Source organism: Theropithecus gelada, unplaced genomic scaffold, assembly GCF_003255815.1.
Source record: "Theropithecus gelada isolate Dixy unplaced genomic scaffold, Tgel_1.0 HiC_scaffold_15987, whole genome shotgun sequence".
NCBI classification, from domain to species: Eukaryota; Metazoa; Chordata; class Mammalia; order Primates; family Cercopithecidae; genus Theropithecus; species Theropithecus gelada.
Window position 1 is genome coordinate 468,018 of NW_020257754.1, and position 22,128 is coordinate 490,145.

Here is a 22,128-nt window from a genome sequence, read left to right on the forward strand (position 1 = left end):
TCTAATGACTAGTGATGAGTTTTTCATGTTTGTCGGCCACATAAATGTCTTCTTTTGAGAAGTGTCTGTTTATATCCTTTGCCCAGTTTTTGATGGGGTTGTTTTTTTCTTGTAAATTTAACTTCTTTGTATATTCTGTATATCAGATGGACAGATGGCAAAAAATTTTCTCCAATTCTATAGGTTGCCTGTTCACTCTGATGATAGTTTATTTTGCTGTACAGAAGCTGTTTAGTTCAATAAGATCTCATCTGTCAATTTTGGCTTTTTTTTGCCATTGCTTTTGGTGTTTTAGTCATAAAGTCTTTGTCCATGTCTATGTCCTGAATGGTACTGCCTAGTTTTCTTCTAGGGTTTTTATGGTTTTAGGTCTTATGTTTAAGTCTTTAACCCATCTTGAGTTAATTTTGTCTAAGGTGTAAGGAAGGGATCCAGTTTCAGTTTTCTGTATATGGCTAGCCAGTTTACCTGATACCATTTATTAAATAGGGAATCCTTTCCCCAGTGTTTGTTTTTGTCAGGTTTGTCAAAGATCAGATGGTTGTAGATGCATGGTGTTATTTCTGAGGCCTCTGTTCTGTTCCATTGGTCTGTATCTCTGTTTTGGTATCAGTACCATGCTGTTTTGGTTACTGTAGCCTTGTAGTATAGTTTGAAGTCAGGTAGCATGATGGCTCCAGCTTTGTTTTTTGTTTTGTTTTGTTTTGTTTTTCCATAGGATTGTCTTGGGTAAACAGGCTCTTTTTTGGTTCCATATGAAATTTAAATTAGTTTTTTTAATTCTGTGAAGAAAGTCAATGGTAGCTAGATGGGGATAGCACTGAATCTATAAATTACTTTGGGAAGTATGGCCATTTTCACAATATTGATTCTTCCTATCTACGAGCATGGAATGTTTTTCCACTTGTTTGTGTCCTCTCTTATTTCCTTGAGCAGTGGTTTGTAGTTCTTCTTGAAGAGATCCTTCACATCCCTTGTTAGTTGTATTCCTAGATATTTTATTCTCCTTGTAGCAATGGAATATACAATATATTTCTTAATACGCTGTACACTTTCACGACTTCATTGGTTTTAATCAAGAAATACTTCATTTTTAGCTATATTATATAAATTTAATCTGAAAAATAAGACCTAATAAGTGGCCACAAATGAGATCATAACAATAATATACAACTTGCCAAAGTTGTTCCTTAAAAATGCTACGGTGTTCATGTACAATATCATCCTTGAAATAATGCTAAAACAGTTGGGTGCAGTGGCTCATGCTTGTAATCCCAACATTTTGGAGACCAAGGTGAGAGTATTGCTTTGGCCCAGGAGTTCGAAACCAGACTGGGCAACATAGGGAGATATCCCCTCTTTACCAAAAATTTAAAAATTAACCAGACATAGTGGCACACTCCTATACTCCCAGCTACTTGGGAGGCTAAGGTGGGGGGACCACTTGAACCAGGGAGGTTGAGACTGCAGTAAGCTATATCCACACCACTGCACTCCACCCTGGGCAATAGAGTGAAACCCTGTCTCAGAAAATAAATAAATAAATAATGCTAAAACGATTTATACCTACAACTTAAGAGACAAAAAAGTTTGATAATATTTTTACAAACATAATGTTCAAAATTATTGGAAAAGCAATGTCAGGTGTCAAACAGTAATAGTCAAATTTGCATAAACATTAATTGAAAACATTTAAATATCTACAATACTTCAGGTATTTTATTATCTAGGAATACCAAAGTGAATAAGACAGTCTCTGCCCTGTAAGGCAGGTAAGTGTCTAGACAATTGTACTACAATATAGTGATTCGCCAGGAATAATTACATACACATACAGCCATGCATCATTTAATGACAGGGATATGTTCTGAAAAATGCATCGTTAGGTGATTTCATTGTGGGAACATCACAGAATGTACTTATACAAACCCAGATGGTACAGCCTACTGCATACCTAGGTTATATGGTAGAGCCTATTGCTCTGAGGTTACAAACCTGCACAGGATGTTACTATACAGAATGCTGCAAGTAATTGTAACACCATGGTAAGTATTTGTATCTAAACATAGAAAAAGTAGAGTAAAAATATGGTATTATAATTTTATAGGACTATATGCGTGGTCCCCCACTGACCAAAATGTCATTATGGAGTGCGTGACTGACTCTACTACATAGAATCGGTATGATACCAAGGGGTGGAGGGAGAGTAATCCTAGAGGGCCTCTTTGAAAAGTATCATATGGTGGCTCACGCCTGTAATCACAGCACTTTGGGAGGCTGAGGCAGGCGGATCATGAGGTCAGGAGATGGTGACCATCCTGGCCAACATGGTGAAACCCTGTCTCTACTAAAAATACAAAAATTAGCTGGGTATGGTGGCGCACGCCTGTAATCCAAGCTACTCAGGAGGCTGAGGCAGGAGAATCACTTGAATCTGGGAGGCAGAGATTGCAGTGAGCCAAGATCGTGCCACTGCATTCCAGCCTGGCAACAGAGCGAGACTCTGTCTCCAAAAAAAAAGAAAAAGAAAAAGAAAAGTACCATATGATAAAAATAATTCAGTGCTGACACAACACAGGATTGGGATAAGCAGCAGGAAATGAAGCTAGGAAGGTAGTTTAGGGATAGATTATTATTATAGCCTTGAACACTATACTCAGGATCTCAGCTTTTATTCAGCAGCCACTAATAGGACTCAATTGTTTTTTAATATACAGGGACCAACATAATCAGATAGGTTTCAAAGAAGACAATGAAGATAATGTTAGTAGCATTCCAAAGGAGAGACCAATTTGTCCAATAGTTCACGAGAGAAGTGATACGGGCTTCTGAACTGTAACTACATAAACTGGAAAAAGGATATATTTAAGAGAAAAATCCAGAGAAAGGACAAGAAGGATAACCACAAATTAGAATCAAAGTTGAGACAATGATGGTTTCTAGCTGAGGTTCCAGAAAGGAGTTTATGCCACCTACAAAGTAAAGAATATACAGATACCAGGTTTGGGGAGGCAGAAATGGGTTTCGGAGATATACATAGAAATCTACTAAAAAGGAGTGTTAGAGACATCAAGGAAGGAGAGTTTCAATTTAAAAAGGGCCAATAACATCAAATACTTTGGAGGAGAAATCAAAAGATGAGTGAGATTGGCCACTGAGTTAAACAACTAGGATACTAGTTGTCAGGCCTCACACTGTAAAGGAAATAAAAAGAACACTTACTAAAGTAAATCCATTACATGTAGAAACCCAAGCCAATAAACTCTAGACCAGCAGTTCACAAACTTTTTGGTCTTAGGATCATTTACACTTTTAAAATTTAAGAGTTTTTTTTGTTTTTTGTTTTTCTTAATATGGGTCATATATCGATATTTACTATATTACAAATAAAAACTGATAAAAATCTAAATATATAAGTTCATTTAAAAAAAAATAAACATATCACATATTAAACGACATATTTTTATTTTAAAAACTTATTATTTTCCAAAACAAAGGTATTTTGTATGAAGAGTGGCACTGTATATTTTTGCTAACCTCTAACATCTGGCTTAGTAGAAGACATCTGGATTGTCACATCTGTCTCAGCATTCGATTTGTTGCAATACACTGTTTTAGTCCAAAAATATTAAGAAAATCTGCACTCTCACAGATATATAGTTGAAAAGAGATAAGTAGCTTAATAGCATTTTCAGATAATTATAGATGTTATTCTTTGATACTACATAAAAACACAGTTGTTTCTCAAAGGTTAGTGCAATGTGAAATCTGAAACCACATCAATGAAGTTTACAGTGTTCCCTTAAAATCTGTTGGTATTTTGTACTTCGAATGGATTACCCATTACAGTTTTATAAAATCAAACATTGGTAACTAGGAACCATTTGTTTGCTGAGTTATGCATATTTTCCAAATGCTGACACATTTCATGGTAAAATGTCAAAAACTACATTCATTGGTATCACCACTAGTCTTCTCATAAAAGTCTTTATACACAGAAACTCTAAAGCTCATTGTTGCTACAAATTTTCAAAAATTCTAATTTTCACTTGAGTGATTATCACTGGCAACATATACTATCAAATGTTTTCCTTGAAGTGATATATTTCTTGAATATATTCACTTTCAAGAAAATATATGCTAAATATCCAAGTCTGAATAACTAGGGTATTTCAGGTAGTCTTTCAAGTAAAAATGATGTTGTATGACAAAAACACTAGTTCTGCTTGCAAGATAAACTACACACGTGCTTTCTCTTAACCGCTATATTTTGGTATACAGTGTAAGTGCTTTATGTGTAGTTCCCATTTTGTCAGACAAAATATTTTTTAAAATATGAGATGTAATAAAATTAGTAAATTTTACTGCTTCAAGGATATTCTTAATTCAAACTGGCATTATTCTTACTGCATTCATGTACATGGTGGTGAAAATTACAATGAAGATAGCAATTTGGTGCCGCTGCTTTGATTCATGCTAAAGTGCTGGCAGTTTTACCCACCATTGCCTCTGTACCATCACAGTGAAAAAAGCAAATAACATCTTCATATTATTATAAAAACAGTGTGAACCTCATAGAAAGGTTCAACTAAAAAGATATCAGGGACTCTCAGTGTCCCTCAGACTATACTTTGAAAACCACTCTGATATCCGGACTATACAAACACTAACCACTTGTAAAATTTACCCACATACAATTAACTAGTGTGAGTCCTCTAAGACAGCGGACAAAAAACAAACAAGTAAGAAACCTCCTAGAATAAGGAGTCTCTGAACAACTAAATGGTTGCTAGAAAGGCTCCTCAGATAGACAGGAGGGGGCTCAGGAACCCTGCATTTCTTTAAAAAGGACTTATGTAGATGGTCCTCAATTTTTTTCTCCCATTCCTACACAAAAGGTCTAGGAGAATCAGTGCCAAACCTCAAATTTGAAGACGGAAAGCAAGTATGACAAGAAAACAATGCTGAAAAGATTTCTACCAGATGATAGTTGGTTTAAGCTTCTTTCAGAATGTGAATTTTATAGTTTGCTTTTAACAGAAGCTGAGATAACTCATTCTTTTTACCTAACCATAATACTGTGTTCAGTTATAAACAATATATATTTTTAATGAAAAAGTTCCACCTCTTCAGCCTACACTTAAAGGAAAGATCTACTAACACTAAACCTCACATATGGAGCTTGGTACAGTTAAGGTGGTTCTGATTTGCAAAACCGTAAAATTTTAAACAAACAAAAAAATCCATTCTGCTCACCACTGTATGTCTAGTATCCAACTCAGCCCTTAAATAAGATGCTCAATAAACATTTGCAGAATGCTGAATATTGAAATGGTTGATAGGAAATGAGGTATGAACCCAGGTTACCAAACTCATACTAGAATAACACCTAGTTATTATGTGAAATCTTTTCTTTCACGTATTTTTTTTCTACTCTACTATGTGAAATCTTTTTCATAGCTCTCTAAAATAACACCTATGCGAAACCTAAAGGACTGTTACAATATCCTCTAAGAAAAAGTAACATTACCTGTTACATTTGAAAGCCTGGTATGAACCATTTAGACCACAGTTTAAAACCCAAACCAATAATTCTATCATTTTCATTTCTAAATATTTGCTACCTGAATTAAGCAAAGTAACTGTCCACTCCTAGGTGAAGTAGCAGTAAGACACCAGTCTTAATTTCATCATCACACATTGATTATCACCCTCATACAGACTATCCTTAATATTTAATATTTCATTTTCTCTGATGATTCAGAATGTTTTTTGTTCTTGAGACAGGGTCTCACTCTGTTGCCCAGGCTGGAATGCAGTGGTATGACCACAGTTCACTGCAACCTCAAACTCTGGGGCTCAAGGGATCCTCCCACTTCAGCCCCCTGAGTAGCTGGGACCACAGGCGTGCACCACCACACCCAGATAATTTTTTTTATTTGAAGTAGAGACAAGATCTCACTGTGTTGCCCAGGTTGGTCTCAAACTCCTGGCCTCAAGAAATCCTCCTGTCTCAGCCTCCCAAAGTGCTGGGCTTACACATGTGGGCCACTAGGCCCAGTCAAGAATGATCCTTAATTTCCTAAAGTTTCTTGCATTTATATTTGGGACATTTCTTGCCTTATAAGAAACTTCAGACAGGCTGGGCATGGTGTCTCACTCCTGTAATCCCAGCACTTCGGGAGGACAAGGCAGACGGATCACCTGAGGTCAGGAGTTTGAGACCAGCCTGGCCAGCATAGTGAAACCCCATCTCTACTACAAATACAAAAATTAGCCTGGCATGGTAGCGGGCACCTGTAATCCCAGGTACTACAGAGGCTGAGGCATGCGAATTGCTTGAACCTGGGAGGCAGAGGTTGCAGTGAGCCGAGGTCACACCACTGTACTCCAGCCTGGACGACAGAGCAAGATTCTGTCTCAAATTCTGCCCCCCCTCCAAAAAAAAAAAGAAAGAGAAAGAGAAAAGAAACTTCAGATATACACACTGTGCAGCATCTTGAAAATAATTTGTCACCGTGGAATTTTTTTCCTTCTAAAAATTTTCCTGTCAGTTTGACATTTACTACTGTTTCTCTCACAAAAGCACAATGTAAAAAATTTTGGAGTGAGGGACTGAATAATTACCTGTTGGATATAATGTTCACTATTTGGATAAAGGGTACACTAGAAGCCCAATTCCCTGACTCTGCAATATACCCAATAACAAACATGCACATGTACCCCAAAATATAAAATAAAATTAAAAATTGAGGAACTGAAGCTACAACAAATTGTTTTATTTTGAAATACATGCCATGAATATAACTTCATTCTATAGAAAGACATGACCTATCATGGATATATAACCCAAAGGAAATGGGCTTCTGTTGCAATATAAAGAATTTGAACTTAATATTCCTTAAAGAAAAAAAAAATATTGTCAATAAAAACTTTAAAGGGACCAGAATGGTGGCTCACTCCTATAATCTCAGTTCTTTGGGAGGCCAACGTGGGAGGATCACTCGAGCTCAGGAGTTTGAGACTAGCCTAGGCAACACAAAGATCCCCATCTCTACAAAAAAATAAGAAAATTAGCCACACGTGATGGCATGCATCTGTAGTTCCAGCTACTTGGGAGGCTGAGGTGAGAGGATCCCTTGAACCTGGGAGTTTGAGGCTGCAGTGAGCCTGGATGATACCACTGCAACCCAGGGCAACAGAATGAGATCTTATCTCAAAAAAGAAAAAAGAAAAAAAAATACTTTAAAGGTAGAACAAGGACTCAATCTTCTCCGCAGGTTTAAAAACAAAAAAGTTTTTCAAATGTCTAGAATGGCTTAGACTTGGCCTAACATTTGGCAATGAGGCAGAATCAGTTCAAAGGTCAGTCTGACCCAAAGGATTCAAATCCCATCTATGGGTCACACAAACAAAACATCAGCAAACTGCATCCTTCTGCTCTGCAGCTATCCAGTCCCAGCTTTAGTACTTGCCAACCTAACTCTGGAAATTACCCTAACTGTTAATTAATATGTCAATTATGGAGAATTATTCCTTCCAACTACTGAAACTTTTGCTTCTCAACAGCATTCTGCAGTCCTTTAATCTTGTTTTTCTAACATTACCAGAGAGGAAAAATATTAATATTCTGTGATGCAATCAATATCTTCTCTATTAACAATACCCTGTTCCACACTGTTCTACACAAACATGGATTCTACCCTGAATTTCAGAAACCACTAGGAAAATAACAGATAACAGAGAAATTAGAGCTCTTAGGTTTAACTTAGAGCCAAAATCAAAAGAGAAGAGACAATTCAGAGAGAGGAAGGAAGAAGCTGAGAGGGTCGCAGTGTAGAACACTTACTTTCAGGAACACAGTGTCCCTTAGATTTCTGGTGAGTTGCCCAGAGCCTCTTCAGTTTCAATCCAAATGACAATGCTTCTCTGAGTCCTCCTCAAGTAATGTTTCCACCACTAAAAATTGGATCTACAAGAGCTTGGATGTACCGGTTAAAAACAAAAAAAAAGTCAGGGGCCCCCAGGTGGGCCTCAAGCCTCTTTTAAACTAGGCCCACTTCTCTGTCCTGGGCCAACTCCCCTGTGTACTATATTCCTTCTTCTTCCAGGTGCCAGGTATTCAGCCTGTTTCTTCTCTTCTGAGCTGCCACCACCTACTCTATTTCTCAGGGTTCCTCTAACCCCAAGACTGGCTGTGGAGTAGGACACCAGCTTCCCCCCTTCCTTGCTGTCCCTGCAAATAAACATATAGGCTCTTCTAGTTTCAGTATTTTTCTAATGGCTACAAGAAAATAGAGAGGGAACAACAAAAAGCAATAATATATAGTACCAGAGATCAAGATTATAATAATTGTCTCCACTTTAATGTTCCTGCCTCCAAAAAACAAATTTTCTAAATATTGCTTACTAAGCATTTTAAAAAGCACAAAGTACTAACACGGATATACAAATACACTCTAAACCAACTCCAACCTTACACAGCCATTAAGATACTCTGCTTTTCAAAATACTTAAATCACAAAACACGGGTCCAAAAATAGTAACCACAATCATTTTAGCAAATACTTTTTTTCTTTTTGGAATGTTCTGTTGTAATCCCTTAAATTTAGCATATGTCTAAAAGTTGGCTTTCTGAGCATAAAAAATGTTCAAAATATTTTATCCACTGTAAATGAGAATTAATAAATGGGTCCAAAATTAGTAACCACAATCATTTTAGTATATACTTTTTTCTTTTTGGAATGTTCTGCTGTAATCCCTTAAATTTAGAATATGTTTGAAAGTTTGCTTTTTGAATATGAAAAATGTACAAAATATTTTATCCATTGTGGGAATATATAAAAAGCATATAATATTTACAAAAAATAATCATGTCAAAGCCAGCGAGCTTCACTGAGAAAATTTTCAAATAAGTTACTGTCAACCATTCCTGTCTCTACATTTCAAACGTTATAAAATTCTGTAGTATTTTAAAAAAAAAAATCAAGATCTCATTTTTTAGAAATCTAACGTCTACTGAATATTTGCATATGTCAATATTATATATGCCCTCTTTTTTAAAGTAACAGTAAGACAGATTAGTATGCTTATTGTTATAGTTTAGTCTCTAATGAACTTTGTAACATCAAAATATATATCTTCTCTACATATTAAGTAATAAATCACAGGATTATATTTAATTCAAAGGGTACCTTCCTATAAAAAATCAAGGAGCTCGATAACTAAGTGCTGACAGATTAAGAATGCCAGACTGAATTTCCTGGATGATTTTCTTTATCCACTTAATTCAAAGTCGTTTTTTAAAAGACAGAGTTATTATACTGCAAGCTTACAATAAATAAAGTCTGAAAATGGGCAGAGATCTTTTCATCTCATTTGTCTAAGAGACTGCCATTTAATCAAACTAAAGATATGCAGGTACTTTCAGTAAAAATCTGTTCCTGTGACTGGGCTCATCTCCAACTACTTATTTATAAGATATTAGAGAACTGGAATAAAAACACTAAATAAAACCTTGATCTGACCCTTCCAGAAGTCCATATAGAAAAGAAGTTTAATATATTTTGTATTCTGCAATCAGATACTTTTTTTTTTTTAGGAACGAAATTACATCCTTTGCTCCTAAAGAGGATTTTATGGGTTTTCCTTGATCCCTACACACTAACACAACAATGCAGCCAACATTTTTATACCCAGAGTGGGGAGAGGGACATTACACCCGGCGATACGAATTAAATCGCAGTAGCTAATGCCTCCCATAAATAATTTATTCTCTCTTGGCAGCAAAAAACCTTACAGCCTCTTCAATTACCCCTCACCGCAAACCATCGCCTGGGTTGCGATCAATGTGACCCAGTTCCTATCGCCACAGCCACCTCCGTCTCGCCTCCTCCCGCCGGGTCCGCGAATGTCATGGGAGGGGGCGGCAGCCGCAGGGGCGTCCCCTGGTCGTCACCCCGCCAGCCGGCGGCGCGCGGGACAGGCCTGGGACTCACCGGGTGGAGGTGCCCTTCCGCACATCGCACATCATGCACTTGAAGGCCTCGGCGCTGTTCCGGAAGGTGCAGACGCTACAGTCCCAGTAACCCTCATCCGAGGACGGCTTCGGCTGCCGCTTCGGCCTGCAGGACACAACCCGGACACGACGCGGCGCGGGGTCACCAGCAGGCCGCGCCCGGCGCCCGGGCCCCGCGGCCGCCCCCGCCCCGCCCCCCGCCCCAATTCCGCGACCCCCGCCCGGCGGGCCCCCGGCGGGCCCTCGGCGCGCCGCGCTCCGGCTCCAAGGGGGAAGGAAGTCAGGAAGAGGCAGGGCGCGAGCCCGGCCGCACTCGCCGCCGCCACAGCCGCTCTGACACCCGGGCTGCCGCTCCGGTAGCCGCCGCCATCGCGGCTCCATTGTGGGGCGGCCGGCGCCGGCCCCCTCACGCGGCAGCACTCGCACACCAGCGGCGCCGCCCCCGTGCTCGCCCCGGTGCCCGGGCGGCGAGCGAGGCAGCCACCCGAAGCCCTGCACGAGGGCCCTGCCGCCCGCACAGTCCGGGCCCCGGGGCCCGGGCGCTGTTACCTGGTGGGGCTCTTCTTGTCTCCCATGGCTTGGCTATCAACGCACGCCGAGAGTCGCCGCCGCGGCCGCTCTGTTTGTCAATAAGGAGGATAATAAGCCGGGCGGAAGCGGGCGGGGGAGGAGGGAGGAAGGGGGCGGGGAAGGCCGCACCGCCGCGCTCGGGAGCCGCCGCCGGATCCCACGCAGCCTCCAGCTGTCGGGGAAACTCCTGCCTGGGCGCACGTGACCCGCGCCCGCCAACCAGCAGCCGCGCCGGAGACTTCAAACGCGGCCAGCGCGGCCCAGCACCCGCGGCGAGTTAGCCGGCGGGCGGTGCGGAGGTGGAAGCCTCGGCCTCGGGAGCCGGCGCCGCCTCTCCGCACTGTTGCCCTGTCGCCGTCTCGGTACCCACGGCTGCCAGGGACTGCCGCGCGCTCCAGAGCCCCTCTGAGGAGGAAAATATCTGTCCCACCGACTGGCTTGGGATGCTCAGTCATCCCGTGCGAAGCCTGGTCCAAGGTCTGGCATTCGGAGGCCTGTCCAGGTCTGGACAGAAGTGCCAGCCCGGGGTCTCCAGGTAGAACGACTTTCCTGGCCTCCGCCGTCCTTAGCTACTCAGTCCCCGCCTGCAGGACACCACGGGGAAGGCGGGAACCAACACGCAGCGCCATTGCTAGATGCCTTAAAGCACTACACAGATGCTCAAACAAGTAGGGCTTGTCACCCCTAACTTAGAGGAATCGAAATCAAGACTCAAGAGAGGTTAGGTGACTTCTTCTGGGCTACATAATTAGAAAATGCCAAAGCCAGGAGTCTAACTCTGCTTTAATTCCAAAGGCGCCCTTTTGGCCTCTCAGGCCTCTGCAGTAGCTGCTTTTGAAAGAAACCCAATACATACTCATAAGGCCTTTTTAAATATAAGGAGTTTGCATGTGCCCTCAACGCTGTCTGCTAACAAAAGAACACCTTCCCAGGTCTCTTTACCTCAATATACTAAATAAAGGTCCTCATACTCCAGACTCCAGCAACAGCCATCAAACTGGTCTCCGAAGCTCCACTTCCACCTCCCCAATCGATTCAGTAGTCCACAACCAGATGAATAATAAAATGCTGTTAATATTATGCCACCACTCTGATCAAGAACCACTAACGACTCCCACACTCCTTAGCCTGGCATTTAAAGGCTTCACACATTTTCCCTACCTCTGCATCCCTCTCCCATGAGAAAAGCTGCCTCCTGATAATGCACATGGGTTACTTCTGCATAAACTAGATCCCTCTTTAACTGTGCTGTTTCTGTCCATCTTTCTAGGTTTACATCAATTCCGAATTCATGTAAAATGATAATTTCATAGCTAAACTACAAAGGAAATGGTACAGTCAGAAGTCCAGGGTTCTCAGCCTGCTTCCCCTGTTTCTTAGCTGATAGATCTTGGAAGTATTGCTTAATTTCTGTAATTCTCAACGTTTTCATCTTCTGAATGGCATCTATATGAGATTGTTGTGCGATTAATAATAAAATAATATTTTTTGGCCGGGCACGGTGGCTCACGTGTGTAATCCCAGCACTTTGGGAGGTGGAGGCCGGCGGATCACCTGAGGTCAGGAGTTCAAGACCAGCCTGGCCAACTTGGTGAAACCCCATCTCTACTAAAAAATATACAAAAATTAGCCTGGCGTGGTGGCGGGTGCCTGTAATCTCAACTACTCGGGAGGCTGAGGCAGAGAGAATTGCTTGAACCCGGGAGTCGGAGGGTGCAGTGAACCGAGATCGTGCCACTGCACTCCAGCCTGGGCGACAGAGCGAGACTCCGCCTCTAAATAAATAAATAATATTTTTTAAGCACTATGTGCCAGGCGCTTTGTAAATCCCTGTACGTAGATACATATTTTAAAGGACTCAAAGTGCTATGCACATGGCCTCATTGACTGCAGATGCTCTTCGATTTAGAATGGGGATACTTCCCGATAAATCCATCTTAAATAAAAAATATCATAAATCGAAAATGCATTTGGTACACCGATAAACCCATCGTAAAGTAGAAAAATCGTAAGTTGAGCCGTTGTAAATCCATAGTCTAGCCCTTCATTTTAAAGACAAGGAAGTTAGGGCCCAGGTTAAATGGTTTTTCTTTAATGAATAGGCCAGGGTTAGAGCTCAGGTATCCTGAGACGAATGTCTTTCACCGCGCCTTCTTTCTGATTAACCAAGTCACTCCATTTACATAGCAGTCTCTGAACTCATTGTACTATCTGTACTTTTTGCAAATGTAGCTTCTCATGATTCAGACCCGAATACAGAAACCAGGAACCATGAGGAGTATGATTGAGGAAAGTATACAAGAGAACGAGATTTGAGGCCTAGTCTTTAACCTCTCAGTAATGCAGTGGGTAAACTCAGCTAAATCACTTCCTTTTTTTCATATGTAAAATAAAGGAGTTAAAACTACTGTCACAACTAAGGTCTCTTACAAGTCTAAGGCATTGTGATGTTTTTAAATGCCTCAACTAGATGGATCCTCAAAGAGACTGATAAGAACTACTCCACTTGCAAAAGTGATGGCAACAATGTATTTTTAAATAAAAAGAAAACTAAATCAAGCACTCTAAAAATACCCCATGCTGCAAATCACCATTTCACTAGATTGTAACCTCCATCACTAAAAAGTAAGCCGCACCTCTAAATCATGAACAAAAGGGACAAGAACTTTTATTGTCTTTATTGCTGCATCTCCAGCCCCTAGAACAGTGTGACACATAGTGGGCACTCAATAAATATTCTGAGAATAAATACATCCCCTTATAGCCAGGTTAGCAGGCCCCTATATTCCCAGCTACTTGGGAGGCTGAGGCAGGAAAATAACTTGGGCCCCGGAGTTCGAGACCAGCCTGAGCAACATAGCAAGACTCTGTTTCTAAAATAAGTAATCAATATGTTCACTTGTGTTACAATTCTTGAATGAGATTTTTTCTTTCATATTGGGATTTACAAACTGTTAGGCATATTGCTTGCAGTGGATGGTCAATAAATGCCAGAATTAACATTTATCCTTCAAAATGAACTTTACAACTCCGCACATCCTTGTCGATGAACCAGGAACCTAGTTTATGTGGAGCACAGAATCACATGCCCTCGCACTATACCAACTGCCTCCCATTTATTGGTGTTTCTCTTAAAAAAAAAAAAAAAAAAAATCTGCCTCTACTAGGCTTACATGGAGACAGTAGTACAGGAGCTATTCCTGCCATTTCACCACAAAAAGCCACACCTTTCCTAAAGTGTTTCTCTGCTAGCTGTAAGAGTGGCTGTTGTGGAGAATAAAGATTTTATTACTAGAGTGGCCTAGGTTCTTACGCAATCAGGTGTCTTTTCAATACATTAACAAAATTCAGTACTTTAGAAATGTAATTTATTAGGGTCACTTGTAAAGTGACAAACACTAACAATCGTTTTAACAATTTAACAATAAAGTGTTGAAGTTTTCTGATTATTTACTTTTTTGTTGTTGTTTGTTTGTTTTTGTTTGGTTTTGTGTGTGAGCCAGTCTCACTCTACTGCCTGCGCTGTAGTACAGTGGTGCCATCATAGGTCACTACAGCCTTGAACTTCTGGGCTCCAGTGATTCTCCTGCCTCAGCCTCCCAAAGTGCTGGGATTCCAGGCATGAGCCACTGTGCCTGTCCTTACCTTAATTTTTAAAAGGTAAATGAGGGCAGACGCAGTGGCTTATGCCTGTAATCCCCATACTTTGGGAGGCTGAGGTGGGTGAATATCTTGAGCTCAGGAGTTGAACGCCAGCCTGGGTCAAAAGGGGAAACCCTGTCCCTACAAAAAATACAAAAAGCCGGGCGCGGTGGCTCAAGCCTGTAATCCCAGCACTTTGGGAGGCCGAGGCGGGAGGATCACAAGGTCAGGAGATCGAGACCATCCTGGCTAACACGGTGAAACCCCGTCTCTACTAAAAACACAAAAAAGTAGCCGGGCGAGGTGGCGGGCGCCTGTAGTCCCAGCTACTCGGGAGGCTGAGGCAGGAGAATGGCGTAAACCCAGGAGGCGGAGCTTGCAGTGAGCTGAGATCGCGCCACTGCACTCCAGCCTGGGGGACAGAGCAAGACTCCGTCTCAAAAAAAAAAAAAAAAAAAAAAATACAAAAATTAGCCGGGTGTGGTGGCATGCACCTGTAGTCCCAGCTATTCGGGAGGCTGAGGTGGGAGGATCGCTTGAATCCAGGAAGCAGAGGTTGCAGTGAGCCAAGATCACACCACTGCACTCTATCCTCAGTGACAGAACGAAGCTCTGTCAAAACAAAAAACAAAAAACAAACAAACAAACAACAACAAAAAAACCCCACAAAGGTAAAGCAATCTTTACTTTCCCCAGTTACTGAGGAAGCTGAGAGCTGAGGCAGGGAGAATTACGAATCTGAGCAGGTCAAAACTGTGCAGCGCCAGGCGCAGTGGCTCACACCTGTAATCCCAGCACTTTGGGAGGCTGAGATAGGCGGATCACCTGAGGTCAGGAGTTTGAGACCAGCCTGGTCAACATGGTGAAACCCCATCTCTACTAAAAAACACAAAAATTAGCCAGGCATGGTGGCACACGCCTGTAATCCCAGCTACTCGGGAGTCTGGGGCAGGGAGAATTGCTTGAACCTGGGAGGCAGAGGTTGCAGTGAGCTGAGATTGTGCCACTGCACTCTAGCCTGGAGGACAGAGTGAGACTCCATCTCAAAAACAAAAACAAAAAACTCCCATGCTGATCAGCTGTGGGATCATGCCTGTGAATAGACACTGCACTCCAGCATAGGCAACATGGCAGGGACTGTCTCTATAAAATAAATAAATTAAAATTAAAGTAATCCCTAGGCCATTGATATAATAATATCCGTTCCCATTCCAATGTGCTTCCTAGGAGAGACTGGAATAGGTACTGAAATTGCACATGTGATTCTGTGTACAGGTGAACCGTAATCTGTTCTCTCTGGAGAATGAATAAAAAGATTGAGAGTCTGTCTTAGATCAAGAGACTGACAGTGGGCCAAGTGCAGTGGTTCACACCTATAATCCCAGCACTTTCAGAGGCCAAGGCAGGAGGGTCTCTTGAGCTCAGGAGTTCAACACTAGACTGGGCAACATAGCGAAACTTCGTTTCTACTTAAAAAAAAAAACAAAAGAAAACATTAGCCTGGTGTGGTGGTGCACGTCCGTAGTCCCAGCTACTTGGGAGGATCATTTGAGCCCAGAAGATCGAGGCTGCAGTGAGCTACGATAATGCCACTGCACTGCAGCCTGGGCAACAGAGTGAGACCCTGTCTCAGAAAATTAAAAATTAAAAAAAGGAGACAGCAGGATCTCAGAGGCCGTAGATCTTCTGGTTAGTCTTGAGTTTATTAGCCAAACAATAACAGCAATGAAAACTATGTATTGATGTTGTATACAGTTATTAGGCAACAGGAACTAATACCTGAAATGAGAAGTACCCTCTTGTTTATTAACTGGAATTTGAGAGAAAATGGGGTACCTAAGGGAGAAATGAGTTATAAACCTTCCCTGAGAGCGGGAACTCAAAGTATAATAGTAAGCTACAATGGTAAAACCAATCATGTTTTGAAAGATGGATTTGTGTGGTTTTTGTTTGGTTGACTGGTATCTAATTTTGTTAGTTATAAAAGTTATATGTCACCAGTTGTACAGTATTTGTTTTCTAGAGTGCCATACCAAAGTGCTGCAGACTAGGTGGTATAAACAACAGAAATTTATTTGCTCACAGTTCTGAAACTTAGAAGTCTGCAGTCAAGATGTCAGCAGGGGGCCGGGCGCAGTGGTTCACGCCTGAAATCCCAGCACTTTGGGAGGCTGAGGCTGGCAGATCATGAGGTCAGAAGATCGAGACCATCCTGGCTAACACAGTGAAACCCCGTCTCTACAAAAAATACAAAAAAAATTAGCCAGGCACGGTGGCAGGCACCTGTAGTCCCAGCTACTTGGGAGCCTGAGGCAGGAGAATGGCATGAACTTAGGAGGCAGAACTTGCAGTGAGCTGAGATCACACCACTGTACTCCAGCCTGGGCGACAGAACGAGATTCCATCAAAACAACAACAACAAAAAAACAAAAAACAAAAAAAAAAACAGATGTCAGCACAGCAGGGTGATTTCTTCTGAGGCCTCACTCCTTGGCTTGTAGATGACCTGCTTTGTCTTGACTGGTCTTCTCTCTGTGTGTCTGTGTCCTAACCTCCCCTTCTTATAAGGATACTAGTAATTGGATTAGGACTATCCTAATGACCACATTTTAATTTAATCACATCTTTAAAGACTCTGGATTAGGGCTATCCTAATGACCACATTTTAATTTAATCACATCTTTAAAGACTCTTTGAAGACTCCAAATGCAGTCACATTCTAAGATACTGGGGGATTAGGACATAAACATACGAATTTTGGGGGAGGGAAAGACATGGTTCAGCCAATAATACTAGTGTCAAGTTCAGCAAATATATGTGTGTGTGTGTGTATATATATATATGTAAATTAACATATCCAGTGCCTTGTTATAACACACCTGGTACAGGTTCGCAATCCTTATCTAAAACCCTTAAAGCTGGATGTGTTTTATAAGTAAGGCATTTGGGAATTTTCAAAAGGCAGTTGACACAAATAATACATAATTACCTAACACTTTGAGTGGGTTCTGAGATAGTGCCTCTTAATCAAACACACTAATATTTCTGAAAAACATAAATATTCATACTAAGTGGGAAAATTAATGTCTGTAAATCATCTCACATCAGTTCTACTCAGGTTTTGCTGCTAAATGATAAAAGATAAAATATAAAAAAGGTTTCAATTTTCAGTGCTTCTTGGATTATGGGATTGTGGACAAAGGATTATGGATCTGTAAAAATTTGAGTAAGAATTAAGATTACAAAAATTAAGATTTAAAATATCCACATTATTTGACCCAGTAATTCTATTTTGACAAATATATCCTAAGGAGACAACCTGAAATGCATAAAAAGTTTTTCCACAGAAATAGCCATGAAATTATTTTAATGTACATTTAAAACAACCTGCATGGTCATCTGAAGAGAAATAGTTAAATAAAGTATGATCTAACCAAAGAACTGGATTTTAAGAAGTCATTAAAAACAATGTTGGTGAATAATTTGTAACAAGAGGCAATGCTTCCGTTGTAATGCTAAGTGAAAAAGGCAGAATCTAAAATTGAATAAGTATATAAAAAGCATAGAAAACATTACAAGGAGACACACCTAAATATTGATGGTAACTTGTCAGTCTCTCAATTTCTTTTTTCTTTTCTTTTCTTTTCTTTCTTTCTTTTTTTTTTTTTTTTCTTTAAGACAGAGTTTTGCTCTTGTCGCCCAGGCTGGAGTGCAATGTTGTGATCTCTACTCACTGCAACCTCCACCTCCCAGGTTCAAGCATTTCTCCTGCCTCAGCCTCCTGAGTAGCTGGGATTACAGGCGCCTGCCATCAGGCCGGGTTAATTTTTTGTATTTTTAGTAGAGATGGGGTTTCACCATGTTGGTCAAGCTGGTCTTGAACTTCTGATCTCAGGTGATCCACCCACCTCAGCCTCCCAAAGTGCTGGGATTACAGGCATGAGCCACCGCGCCTAGCCTTTTTTTTTTTTTTTTTTTTTTTTTTTTTTTTTTTTTTTTTGATTGAGACAGGGTCTTGCCCTGTCACCCAGGCTGGAGTGCAGTGGCGCAATCATGTCTCACTGCAGCCTTAATTTCCCAGGCTCCACCAATCCTCCCACCTCAGCCTCCCACATAGCTGGGACCATAGATGCATGCCACTACTCCTGGCTAATTTTTGTATTTTTGGTAAAGACGGGGTTTCACCATGTTTCCCAGGATGGTCTCAAACTTCTAAGCCCAAGTGATCCACTCACCGGAGCCTCCTAAAATGCTAGGATGTACATGCATGAGCCACTATGCCTGGCCCAGTCTCTCAACTTCATTTCAGCACAGTATTGCCCGTTTTTTACAGTTTGCCTCTAGCCTTTTGTTCCTTCCTTGCTCTCAATTCTCTCCCCCTATATTTTTAGCCTTCCACTCATTTTTACTCCCCTTTCTAATTGCTCTCTATGGTATCCCATGGTCTCACCTTAACTAATGGCACCACCAACCAGCGCTCCATTTCTCCTGCATTTCCTCTTTACTCCAAACCAGCCCAACACTAGATTCAAAGTAGCCTCTCGTGTCTACACATTGACTCTCATCCACCTTTCCCAAATCCAGGAAGTAGTGTGATGGGAACATAAGATTCGTTAATGAAGGACAACCTTGAACAGGGAACTGGGAGTCATTGTTTCAAGACTTTATCCCACCCCTCTGAAAGGGGAGCACTGTGGCCCACTGGTGCTGGTGTCTCTGACAAGGTCTTATTCAGCTGGTTCTGCAAATACCAGGAAAACTGCAAAGTGGATTCTGCTTCTGCCAAAGAAAGGAACTGCTGCTGCTGGAGCGATGCTTGGAGGAGCAGGGAGAGGACTGGATGCCAACAAAAGGCCAACAAGAAGCAAACAGAAGAAAAGCAAATGCCGGGGGCGGTGGCTCACACCTGTAATCCCAGCTCTTTGGGAGACCAAGGAGGGTGGATCACCTGAGGTTACGAGTTTAAGACCAGTCTGGCCAACATGGTGAAAACCCGTCTCTACTAAAATACAAAAATTAGCCAGGCATGATGGCGAGTGCCTGTAATCCCAGCTACTCAGGAGGCTGAGATAGGAGAATCGCTTGAACCCAGGAGATGGTGGTTGCAGTGAGCCGAGATCTTACCACTGCACTGCACTCCAGCCTGGAAGGCTGAGCGAGACTCCGTCTCAAAAAAAAAAAAAAAAAAAAAAAAAAGCAAGTCCCTTCTTTCTCTAGCTGTGCAGCCTCCTGCTGGTACCCCTTGGCTGAGCCAGGTGGAGCAAGAGAACAAAGTGAAAATGGTGTCCCAGAGTATAGCTGAGTACTAGCTCCCATCACAAAGCTGAGTGTAGCATGGAGGGTGGGGTGGGGCTGACAGACGATGACCTCTTTGACCACTCAGCATCACACAAACTTTTCTACACGTATTTAAACTTCTATACAATGAGACATTTCTACCATTCCCCTAGATGCAACTATCCCATATACAAAGACATTCTCATCCACCCCTAAAATGAGGAGACACTGTGCCCCAACAGTCATTATATCCACACTAATGGATATAATCACACCGTCCATCTCCACATTATTTTAATAACTCCTTAAATTCAGTCACAGTCTTAACTGGTTTTCTGTTACTGAAATACTAAATGTTATAGTTTAACCTCCAACAAAACTTATATTAAGTAATAAAAGGAGGACGAGGAAGAATAAAATAGTTCATACTTACAAATGCACACACATACATGCACACACATAAGCAATGAAGAAAATATATGTAGCTGCTACGTCCTCCTTTCTGTAACTAGTCATGGGACCACAGTTGTTAGTTATAACTGTGTCCCACTAACCATTCCCTGTTACCCCTTATTTCAGTCAAGCCCTTAGCAACGCTGAGTTCTTTGCCTGATGAGGTGACCCAAGCCTTCATTCCTGAAGTGTCTAAATGCTCAGTAGTCCTGACTTGGTTTGGTTACTGAAGTCTCCATTAACTTTTACTATTGGACATTGAAGTACTAAGAGGTACTCTGAAGAATACCCTAGGCTGAAGACATAGTGATTTTTTTCCCCTTCAGTTTTTATTTTAAGTTCCAGGGTACACGTTCAGGATATGCAGGTTCGCTACATAAGTAAAGTGTGCCATGGTGGTTTCCTGCTCAGATCACCTTGGTATTAAGTCCAGCATCTATCTGTTATTGTTCCTGATGCTCTTCTGCCCAGTAATTCCCACTCCAACAGGCCCCAGTATATGTTGGTCCCCTCCCTGTGTCCGTGTGTTATTATTGTTCAGCTCCCACTTATAAGTGAGAACATGTATGTTTGATTTTCTGTTCCTGCATTAGTTTGTTGATGATAACAGCTTCTAGAGCCAACCATGTCCCTGCAAAGGATATGATCTCGCTCCTTTTTATGACTCATAGTATTCCATGGTGTATATGTACCACATATTCTTTCTCCAGTCTATAATTGATGGACATTTGGATTGATTCTGTGTCTTTGCTATTGTGAATAGTGTTGCCATGAACATAAGCGTGCATGTATCTTTATAATATAATGATTTATATGCCTTTGGGTATATACCCGGTAATAGGATGACTGGGTCAAATGATATTTCTGCCTCTAGATCTTTGAGAAATTGCCACACTGTCTTCTGCAGTAGTTAAACTAATTTACACTCCCACCAACAGTGTAAAAGCATTCCTACTTCTCCACAACCTCACCAGCATCTGTTGTTTCTGGACTTTTTAATAATTGCCATTCTGAATGGCGTGAAATGGTATCTCATTGTGGGTTTGGTTTGCATTTCTCTGACATAGTCATTTTTATCCTTGCAGTGTATCAGTAACCCAATTTTGCCTTGAATCTGGTTCAGTATCCCCATCCAATAAAGCAATGTTCTTTTTTTTTTTTTTTTTTTTTTTTTTTGAGACGGAGTCTGGCTCTGTTGCCCAGGCTGGAGTGCAGTGGCCGGATCTCAGCTCACTGCAAGCCCCGCCTCCCAGGGTCACGCCATTCTCCTGCCTCAGCCTCCCGAGTAGCTGGGAGTACAGGCGCCCGCCACCTCGCCCGGCTAATTTTTTTTGTATTTTAGTAGAGATGGGGTTTCACCGTGTTAGCCAGGATGGTCTCGATCTCCTGAACTCGTGATCTGCCCGTCTCGGCCTCCCAAAGTGCTGGGATTACAGGCTTGAGCCACCGCGCCCGGCCTAAAGCAACGTTCTTATCTATCTTTAGTTGGATGACACGAGGAGTACTCAATATCCAAGTGGCAATTTCATCATCCAATTCAATAGAACCATTGTTGTGGCCTTTCATGAAAGCATTTCTACTCTGGGGATCAAGACCTCCAGGTTAGTAGGGTGCAATGCTATGGGGATGGAAAGCAAAATTTCTGCAAGTAGGCATAATAGTGAGAACACCCACTCCCATTTCTATCTCTCTCTCTTTTTTTCATACTTTAAATTCTAGGGTACATGTGCATAACATGCAGGTTTGTTACATGGGTATACATGCACCATATTGGTTTGCTGCACCCGTCAACCCGTCATTTACATTAGGTGTTTATCCTAATGCTATCCCTCCCACAGCCCCCCACCCCTCTACAGGCCCTGGTGTGTGATGTTTCCCTCCCTGTGTCCACGTGTTCTCATTGTTCAACTTCCATTTATGAGTGAGAACATGTGGTGTTTGGTTTTCTGTCCTTGTGATAGTTTGCTGAGAATGATGGTTTCCAGCTTCATCCATGTCCCTGCAAAGAACATGACCTCATCCTTTTTTATAGCTGCATAGCATTCCATGGTGTATATGTGCCACATTTTCTTAATCCAGTCTATCATTGACGGACATTTGGATTGGTTCCAAGTCTTTGCTATTCTGAATAATGTCACAATAAACACACATGTGCATGTGTCTTTTTA

General features: G+C 41.6%; 2 protein-coding genes across 7 annotated transcripts in view; one reads left to right on the forward strand and one right to left on the reverse strand.

Moving 5' to 3' along the window:
* Positions 1-10,781, reverse strand: part of LOC112617275 (YY1-associated factor 2) — a 77,862-nt gene extending 67,081 nt beyond the window's left edge. The window contains exons 1-3 of one of the 6 annotated variants that reach the window (XM_025374022.1): positions 10,568-10,661; positions 9,999-10,124; positions 3,451-8,236 (exon numbers count right to left, since the gene is read on the reverse strand). In XM_025374022.1, coding sequence (XP_025229807.1) covers positions 8,035-8,236; positions 9,999-10,124; positions 10,568-10,593 — 354 coding nt within the window. In that variant the 5' untranslated portion in view covers positions 10,594-10,661 and the 3' untranslated portion in view covers positions 3,451-8,034. Of the gene's footprint in view, positions 1-3,450; positions 8,237-9,814; positions 10,125-10,567 lie in introns of those variants that run through there. The other 5 variants (XM_025374017.1, XM_025374016.1, XM_025374018.1 and 2 more) reach the window with 5 other exon arrangements.
* The window catches only part of LOC112617272 (periphilin-1-like), a 219,697-nt gene continuing 208,232 nt past the window's right edge, over positions 10,664-22,128 (forward strand). The window contains exon 1 of the mRNA XM_025374008.1: positions 10,664-11,065. Within this exon, the coding sequence (XP_025229793.1) occupies positions 11,032-11,065 (34 nt within the window). The 5' untranslated portion in view covers positions 10,664-11,031. The remainder of the gene's footprint in view (positions 11,066-22,128) is intronic.